General features: G+C 46.5%; 1 protein-coding gene across 2 annotated transcripts; it reads right to left on the bottom strand.

Moving 5' to 3' along the window:
- Positions 1-388: 388 nt before the first annotated feature.
- LOC121083901 (lysozyme g-like) lies at positions 389-9,121 on the bottom strand. 2 transcript variants are annotated; one of them, XM_040584759.1, is made up of 5 exons: positions 5,191-9,121; positions 4,312-4,401; positions 3,019-3,215; positions 2,627-2,765; positions 389-1,576 (listed from the first exon to the last, which is right to left on the bottom strand). In XM_040584759.1, exons 1-5 carry the CDS (start codon positions 5,231-5,233, stop codon positions 1,446-1,448), a joined length of 600 nt encoding a protein of 199 aa, XP_040440693.1. In that variant the 5' UTR covers positions 5,234-9,121; the 3' UTR covers positions 389-1,445. The 2 variants fall into 2 exon arrangements, with proteins under 2 accessions (XP_040440693.1, XP_040440692.1); XM_040584758.1 differs by having other exon boundaries at positions 4,312-9,121.
- Between the last annotated feature and the right edge of the window lie 707 nt (positions 9,122-9,828).

Raw genomic sequence — 9,828 nt, 5'->3', positions numbered from 1 at the left:
AGCTCTCACGTCACGCTGCCTGCACTGACCCTGCGTGGCAGCCCTGGCACACGTGCAGCACAGCCCCGTGCTGCCAGGGAGGGCCCGACAGGCACATCGCTTCTGCATCGGCAGCTGGCAGAAAAGTGCCCTGATGCCTCCAAAGTGGTTGTTCAAAAGGCTAAATGTGAATGCGCTGATCCTCCTGTTGACAGGTTTGGGGGCAGCGGCCAGGCTGCCTCGTGCCCTGCCTCCCAGCCCAGCTATGCTCACCCACCCCAGTCTGCAGCACCATTTCCCTCTCCCTGTTTTCAAATTGAGTTTTAAGCCCATTCTAAGAGTATCAAATTGGATTATTTACTCAAATTGCAGGTTGCTGCCCACTGGGTCCTGTGAAATTGAAAGAAAAAAAAAAAAAAGAAAAAAAGATTGGGATTCGACTTTTATCTTTATTTTCTCTCTTATTCTCAGTATTATTCTCAGTAAACCTAGATTTGCACCCAGACCCATCCACATCGAAGAACGCTTTCAAACAGAGCTTATAAACCCAGAGCTAATTCACTGCTAATTAGAAGCTGGGATTCCTGGCAGAGGGACAGATGCTGAATCGCTTTTAAACTTGGAGGAAACCCAGCATAAAGGTGCCAAAGCTAAAGCAGGAAAGGTTGTGGGGTTTTTTTACTAACACCATTGTTGTGGTACAGCAGCTGGGGTGGGTATGGTTGGGGCCAGCTCCCGCTCAGAGGGCTGCTCTCTAACAGAAAGGTGTTTCACATGCCTGCTGTGGCGCTTGCAGTATGTCCCATATAGAGGATTTCCCCTGTGTGAGGCTGCTTTTCACCCTGAAGAGGTCTCCAGCCCCATCACGGCCATGGGCTCCAGGGCTCAGGAGACTAACAGAAGCAGGTTTGGCATTGTCCACCACAAAGCTGGCCGCAGGGATCCACAGCTAGCGCAGAGACCAAAGGCTTGGTGAGAGGTTTCTTCATTGCCCTGTAGCCAGCGCAGTCAGGGGGTAGAAAGACTTTAACTTGGGGCTTCATCCCCCCACCAGCCAGGGAAAGGGAAGGAGGTGCATGGAGGAGGTGGGAAGAGCACAGCCAATGCCCAGGGAGAGCTGCTGCCATGCCCGCGCCTGGGGGATGCACGAACAGCCCTGGGTTCAGCTGCGACCAGGAAGAGGCACCTTCCTCACCCGACACTTGAACACTGCTGGTCTGTCCCCATCTGCCTCTCAAAGGCCCAGAGCTTGTGGTGTCTCATCCCCGTGGGTCCCCTGGAAGGCAGTGCCGAGCTTGCCCTTCGGCAAGTGGGGAGCTGGTGTTTGCTGGAGCAAGCAAGGTGCCATTGCCATTGCCACCAGCACTGGTCATGCCAAGAGACCCGAGGAACTGCTCTGGGTGCTACGATCACTGCTGGGCTAGTTTGTGTGAAGGAGAGGCTTGGTTGCGGTGCAGGTTTCTGAGCTAGAACCCGTGTCTTTTGAAATACTGGGCTCGCCTAATCACGCTGTTGACATAGTAGTTGTCCCTGTTGCATGGGTCTTCCTCGTAGACCTGGATGTTGCCCATTTTTGCACGGTAGGTGCAGATTCCCCCTGGGAAGAGTTAAGAAGGAGTCATTACAGTCTTCTAAGTAAGAAATAGAGATTTAAATGTAAAAATTCCTAGCCAAAAAGGCCATGCATGTCACCAAACCTACACAAGTGCTTGGGAAATGGCCAATTCTGCACTCTTGTTGAAAAGTGACTGATTTTGGAAAATCCTTATTTCTATAGCAAAGGAACCCGTGACCCTCTCCAAGTGCAGGTGGGAATGGCATACGGGTCCCAGAAAAAGGTGTAATCTAAAAAGGCAGCGGCGGAGCAAGGATGGGAGATTATGAAATATCATAGGGTGAACAAACCGGCATGCAAATAACACGGACTACAAGCAAACCTGGATCCCAAGCTTCCTTGACACAACTTAACAGCCTGCCACAATAAGCCTGTTGTGTTGCAGTGCCTCAATTTCTGCCTTTCCCAGCGGCTTTTGTTTGGTTGGTTTCTATCTGATCTATCCACCTGCCAGCCAGTTCACTTGTAAGATGAACAGATAAGAGGATAACTTGAGACCTGTTCACATTCACTGAGCACAAAACCTCTTCCAGGGAATTTAAGGAGGTCTTGGATCTGGCCATTCACCAGCAGTGGCCCAGCCACTCAGTGTAGTGTCCCTCCATGGGCATTTGTCACTGAAGTCAAGGAGCAACCTGCTGAGGCTGTGCCTAGCACCTTCGCCCAGCCCTGCATGGGGCGCCTCCATGCCACTGCAGCAGCTCCCAGTCTGGGCTGGTTTCCTGCTGCTTCCTACGCAGCAAAGCTGCCAAGGAGCTTGGTATCCCACCACAGACTTTCTTCTGCAGGCAGAAACACGGTGGCCCTGTAGACAGTGCTTTGAGTTGAGAGTCTGCATCTATATTCAGATGTCTTGGTCTGCTCTTTCAGGGTTGCTTCTTTTAAACTAGAACACTCTGGGGCTTGTTTTGGTAAGAGAGGCCGTAAAATGTGCCAGATTGATGCGCTTTTTCCTTTAAAAGCGACACCAACAAATGCACAGCACTCCCATCACTCGGTGTATCCCTTTCTAGTACGTAGCCCATCACGTACCTCTCAGCTGCTGGTCCCAGGTCCAGGTAGGATGCCTTGCCCGTACTTCATTAATTGCAAGAACCAGGATAGTTGAGCACTGATTTATGTGTTCTTCACTATCCCACAATCCAAAAGGGTGGTATTGCTGCCCGTCAAGCTAGAAAAGTCAACCAAGAAAATAGGTTTCCCTCTGAACATAACAACCACTGTAGCTTTCCCCCTTCTTCAGAGTCCCAGTCTGTGATTCACTGTTGTGACCTTATTCAGGACAGCCGTCATGCAGGACCTTTGATGTGGAGGGAACACACTGAAGTTCTGTCTCAAACACAGAACAGTCATTTGCTAAGGCAAGGCCCTGGGATATACACCACATTAGCATTCTGTTACTTGTAGTTATCATCCTGACGTACCTGCATCAAGCCGTACTTCTGCCGTTCCTGGTCCCAGCCGTTGTTCAGGAGCAGGCCAACACGGCTCTCCTGCGAGATGAGGGCAGCGATGAGCGCTGGGTCCAAGCACAGGTTTCTGGCTACTCTTTTAATTGGGACCTCGTACCTCCTCAGGCGGATGACGTCTGCCTCAGCAGACCTCCGTATTGTGGCAAGTCCTGTGGCACAGGAAAAGGCAGCCTTACACACCCTCCATCCAGAACCCTCGCTTTCCCCTTGAGCACGTGTATCAGAGGAGTAACTCAAGTTTTGAAGAAAACACAGCTACACTGAGTTGGGCAGTGGCACTTGAAGAGCCAGCACAGCCCTATTGGCTCTGGCTGTGGCCGGGGAGCCGCTGTGCCAGCACCCAAGGATGACAAGGGGAAGAGGGCAGCTTCTCAGGAGGTGGGACTGTGCATTTGTGGTTCTCTTCTGCTGCCACACCGCTGGAAATGTGGCTCTGGAGTCAGGAAAGTGAAATTTCAAGTTGCATTTGAAAAAATCCAGAGATGCTTTACTACTGACCAGCCAAACTGCAGTAACAGCTATGTGGTTAGTTTGTGTATAGAAAGGCAGGGTTTTTTTAAAGTAGTTTTGGAACAGAAACAAGCAAATAGGTTCAGATCCATGCTTGGGCACAAGCGGTCTGGTGTCTGTCCTGGAGGTGCCTGCATCTGAGGTACGTGGCTAGGTCCCTGGATGTCTCGGCAGTAAGAACTCAATGTAGTCAGCTGTGTGGTTATAAGGGACAGTAACACAGGGCAAGAAAGAGGCAAGTAGGAAGGAATTACTGAAAACAGGTCACCCAGAGGCAGGGTGGTTACACACCTGGGACCTTCCCCTTGCGCATTGTGTCTCTGGCAGGTCACCGCTGGCCAGCTCAGCTGACACGCCAGCACTCAGGACCTGGCTCTGTGCATCTTCCCTTTTGAGCAGACGGGCCCTGGGGTTTTGTGAAGATGCTGATACTAAAGTCCTGGCTGATGAAGAAGCTGTTCTAACTGAAAAGGAGTTGTGCCATTTCCCTTTGCTTAGAGGCTGAGGATCTTGACTATGCAACCTGAAGTTTGTCCTCTCACTTCCCACCAGGGCTGGAGGCTTCACAGTACCTGCCAGGTGGCTTTTACTTTCTCTGCCAGCAGGTTTTGCTTTCTCCCTTTTGGCTAATTGAATAGCTATTCTGCATTTAATTAGGCAATAGCAGACAGAAGGCAAAGCATCACTCTGTCAGGTACAAACAGGTTGACAAATCAAGCAATGAATGGTACCTACCACAGTCTGAGGCTCTTACGGCTGTACAGGAGACTGGAGGCGCTTGAAGAGCACTTATGTCACCATAGCAACTGTAGCTCACGGATGGAGCTGGAAAATTAAATGGAGGTGTTTGAACACGTAAGATCTCAGAGCAATGCTGTACAGCGTGCTGCAAGTGCATACAAGTCAAGCGTGAGGGATTCATCCAGACCTGTAATCCACAGCACCTTGTGTGTGGTTGGCATTGCTCTCCATCAGTAATGTTATCAAAGAAAGCTAGAGAACAGGAATTTGTTCTTTTTTAGTTGAAAAGGTTGAAGTGAATGAATCTAACGACAATTCAGGTGAATAGGCATCTGCCCTGTTAGGTCTAAAGGCTGGTGTGGGGAAGAGGGGAACCACAGCCTCTGCATTTATTTCAGAAGGCTCTTCCCATTCAATGCCTCCCAACGTCCAGGACCCCTTGGGCGATGGCTGGCAGTACGTGAGCACCCTGCCTGGGAGCTTCTCCTGTCTCCCTCTGTAACTTAGCGAGGAATTCATTCAGGAGAGTGCTTGCCTCAGCCTGGACAAATTACCCTGCTTCCTCAGTAACTGAGGAACGAGTAGCCTCCGCCAAACAGCTTCCCACATCTGTGAGACCATTTCTGAATAGGCAGAGGCATCAGATAAGGTTAGCTGGGAAAATCAAGAGGAGGTATGTCTGTGACTCCCTTTTGGTGTCAGACCCATAATCCAGATGTGCTGGTTTGAAGGATATGCATTGGTGGCAAGCAGCTGAGGACAACGCCACACAGAGAGGGGACCTCAGGCTTGACTGCACCCCTCTCTGCAGTCCCTCTGCAAACAGCTCCTGGGGCACTCTCAACAGCAACCCAAACCCAAACCCTGGCTCACCAGCAAGGGCCATAAGGCACAGCAAGAGCAGTGTGGGGATCATGGTGACAGCTCTCCTCAGCTGCCTCAGGAGACCTGGAAACACAGCAGTTTGCAAAACATGAATAAATCAGTGCTGATTTTCAACAGCCCTCTAGCAAGGTTTGCACGCCCAAAGCTCCCACCCCAAGACACCAGACATGGCATGGCGTTAGCTGAAGAAGGGTAGGGGACCAGAGGCACCCTCTCCACAGCACAGTCCCCCGCCTCACCTCCTGCATGGGATGCAGCTGCCAGTTTCAGAGAGTTGTGATGGGAGGAGAAGCAAGTGATGGGAGCCCCATCTGCTTCTTGTTTCCCCCTTGTCTGGGGGATACAGGCTTCTCCTGTGGCAGAATGTCTCTTCCATCTCTGTGTCACTACACCACCATGTCAAGAGGGAAGGGCCAAGCCTGGGGAGCTCAGGAGCAGGGAGGTCCCCATCGGCAGCCTGGGCCAGCAGGGAATTTTTTAGCCCCTGTCCCTTTGGATTGCTTGCTCACGTAGTGCCTTGCTCACAGGGACCCCTCCTGAACACCCATAGCATGTCTTTACAATGAGAAGGTACAGCACTTTTGCTTTAATTATATAGATGTTTGAAGTTGAATGTGCTACAGAGTGCACACGTCCCTTGTCTCTCTGTTCAAAAAGCCATGGGATTTTTTCTTGGCTTTTGGAAAAACATGTTTTCAAAAATCAACAATATGCCCCTTAATTCTCTGCTAAGAGCATGCAAGGCAACTCCAAGATTTATCTGGAGAAATAATACTGTTGTGTTAATCTCTGTATGCAATAGTGGCAGATAATCACTTTAGTAATAAATGCATCTGTTGTGCAAATTAATAAAATTCCGAAATGTCATCAGATGATAGCTATCAACTGGCAAAAAACATTGACCATACTTGCCTTGCTAGTGAATGCATTTAAACTGAGCAATTTTTACAGCTTACAAATGTTTTTTTTCCCCACGAGGGTTTCAAACACAAAACATGCCACGAGTCTTGTAGGCAATCGTCACACAATGCTGTTAACACTTGAAAATGCCTTATTGATTTTAATAATGTATGACCTTTTTCCTAGCCTGCATTTCTACTGCAAACCAGACTGCATGGATGCAGAAATGTAAATAGTCCACTGATGTCATTGGAAAGATTCCCTCATCCTGAGTGAGCTTATCCAGGCCAGCAAACACCCATGGCCAGAGCTGGGTACATGCAGCAGGTCTGAGCTCTAACACTAACACCAAGTATTTGCAAGCCTGGATCAATATAGCTTGACGTATGAATTCCATGGCAAATCCATACAGGGCCCTATCGAAAGCTACAGGCAGTAGCTGTTTCCACATGCAGGAAATATTGCCAGCTTATCGAGTTTCAAGTTTTCAGCCTTTTTTTTTTCCCCTCCCATCACAAAAATCATTGCAGGCCTTGGGTAGAAACAGTATAGCAGTCACCGTATTGACAAAAGGCTATATCAAATCAAACCCAAAGCTCCTGGCTCTAAATAAATATTCTAGGAGTGAATTGAGACTCACCTGTCTTCTGTCAGTCTTCCTGTGAGGCAGGTCACTTGATGACTTTTATATATATGTGAATGAAAAGGTACCCACCCTATGTCCTTTGGAACGTTAATTCCTACCTAGTGTGATGACATTTGTTTTAAAGTACAATAAGTAATATATATTAAGAGCTTAGAACTCTTATGATTCCTTTCATCCAAAGATTTGCACAAGCGGTGCTTAGTAAGACTCAGGACAACTCTGTGAAAGGCAATAAATTCTGTTTTTCCTCCATCAATAAGCACATTGATGCACAACGGCTGACTCGCGGAAAGCATTGCAGTGAATCAGTGGCAGGGGCCAGGCAAATATCAGATCCCTGTCCAGTGCTCTCCTTGCTTTACGTCGGAGATCGGTTTGGACACATTTTGGGGAGGATTTTTTGTCTTGTTTCCTCAATGATTTCAGCCTGGCAAGCTTTTAATTAAGTATCATACTTCTATATGAATTCTAAAAAGACCAAAAGAAAATGATGCTTAAAGAAAAGCACCTCACTGCTTCATTGCTTACAGCAAGCCTAATGCAGGAGGGTGGCTTGAATAGTTTGATAGCAGCAGCAGGGTTTGAATTTCAGATTTGGGGAGGCAGGTTGCCGCAGCTGAAATGAGGAAGAAGGTGAACTGGTGTCTCAGAAGCTGAAGCCAGTGGGAGCATGCAGAGAATTTCTTAAAGACTTGCACCTTGTGGCTGAGCCACTTTTCATGCATCTAAAACATCTGAGTCACTTGGAGATGGAAAGACAGTCTGGGATGCCAGTGGCCTTCAATTCAGTCCCTTTCCCCACTTTCTTCTCTTCCCAAGACTCTGTCCAATGTGCATGGAGGCTAGAAAAGCAAGATGTTTTTCCAATAGCTTTCTCTTAGTTATTTAATACATCCACAAATCCATCTATTCCCATTGCTCTCCATTGGGCTTGAGATGTGGAGGGTAGGAAACACTGTTTCAGCCAGATACTAATTACTGGGTTCAAAACCAAGCAATGGTTATTAGTCTGTAAAGCACAGGAAATCATCAAGTGGGCCTTGTCACTGTAAAAATCAATAAACGCCAATAATCATGGACTTAGATGCTGAGATAGTATGTAGGAGGGATTCTTCACTGGAGAACCTAGCCTTGTTGTTACAGGAGGGTTGGGACATGAGTTAAGGTGAGTCTTAAGTATAAACCACCTTTATTTGGGTGAAACACAGAAATAATAGACATCTTCCCAAAGATGACAAGGCTAGTAATTCATTCTTCATGTACAAACCTGATATCTTATTGTGGTATCTCAGACTAGACTATCACTTAATTCTTTTACTGGAGTTTCACATTTTAAATAGTAAAAGGTAATGTTTGACGTAATTTAAGGTAGAGAATCGATGTGGTATCTTTGGAAATAACAGGTAGGACATAGGGACAGTGTGGTTTTAATCCTTTCAATAGGCTATAGTGACTGAAGAAATGCTGGAGGGGAGGAAAGCCGGGAGAAATGAGCTGGGAAAAGCTCCGAGTGCACAGCTTGGCAACAGACCTAGTAGATACACTCATTCGCCTTCTACAGAACAAGACAATCTGTATTAGAGAGATATGTGTTTGCTCAAATAGATCAAAAGCATTTAGTCTTAACATGCAGTCACCTTTTATAAAAACAGTATCACGTTAGTGATAATAAACTAGTGTTCTCTGTCACTGAACTGAGGACTTGGGACCTTCTTTTGCAAAGTAGCCTCTGACCCGAGGTAAGATTTCTTTCCTAATGCACTGGCCGCTTGCTGACGGTCCTTGAGATAAAGTTTTGAGTTTAAATACCATTTGTCAGTGCTATGTATTTTCTCTCTCGTCTATTGTGCATGTAATCACAGATTTTCTACATTTCACAGTACTGTCACATGAATTCTTAATGCCTGCTCTTCATTGCATTGCTCTTTGTTTACTCATGGAATGGTGGATGTTATGTTTTAAGTACAATTATTTTTATCTGTCCTACTGTATGGTCTTAGGTCCCTGAGACAGATTCCTTGTATTCACACAATTTTCAGTTTAAGGCCAAATAAAAGGATATTTTTTCAGCAGCATCATGAACGGGACTTTTTCTTAGTGAAAACCTCTTCATCCTCAAAAAATTTGCCGACTGCCTTTTAGAGTGAATGCCAAAAGCAGGCAGACTCTACAGAAACAAGGTCGTGCTCATGTACATGGAACGGGGCAGGGCTCTAAGCCAGTGCACTTGTCCAAGACCCCACTACATAAGAGGACCTGCAAGATGGTAGAAAACGTGGTCTGCTGCTCAAAGGTCTTTGTGGGCTTGTAAACCCAGAGCACCGAATTCAGGTGAAATGCCTAATAAGCAGGCTGCATCTGTCACTAGTACTGCTTAATTTTTCTTTTTTTATGCTAGATTTAATTCTGAAGAAGAGTTAGATAAAGTCTACCTCTGACAGCCCATAACCCAACAGAAGGGACGTACACAGCTGTGATACGATGCTACTTTATATAGGCTGGAGAGGGGATGAGTTAGAAGGTATCTTTGTCTATATGACTAAAGCAGCTCTTTCTAAATGGCTGGACTTCATAATGATGTATACAGGAATGCACTGGACTGACGTCCCCGAAAAACGTTACCTTCTCCTGTACACTGACATACCTCTTGTCATATTTTTCTTTATTATTCTTGGTATTTTGTTTAAAAACATAGGTTTTTGGATTCATATGATATTGTGCGACTCTCATTTAGAAGGACAGCAAGTTGCTAGCCTTCATGCTAATAGGGAAGATACATGAAACCCATGGATATATGTTGTTATTTTTAAATTAATATTGAAGAAAAATGATATGTTATAACTTTAAAAAACCCAACAACCCTATAATTTTAAACTCCTTTTGCTGTTGTGCTATTTTTACACATAAGGGATGCCAGTACATATATATTTTCCTTGTGCTGGATTTTGGTCAGCACAGCACGTGGCTGGGAGAGATGGGGTGGAAAGTTGAGGAAAGAAGAGGCGTTCAATTATCAAATGGTGTCTGCATCTTCTTAAACTTATGAAGCAGGAAAGCTTCCTGGTATTCATAGCGGCATC

The sequence above is a fragment of the Falco naumanni genome, chromosome 2 (assembly GCF_017639655.2).
Source record: "Falco naumanni isolate bFalNau1 chromosome 2, bFalNau1.pat, whole genome shotgun sequence".
In the NCBI taxonomy this organism is placed as follows: domain Eukaryota; kingdom Metazoa; phylum Chordata; class Aves; order Falconiformes; family Falconidae; genus Falco; species Falco naumanni.
This window is presented reverse-complemented; position numbering and strand designations above follow the sequence as displayed.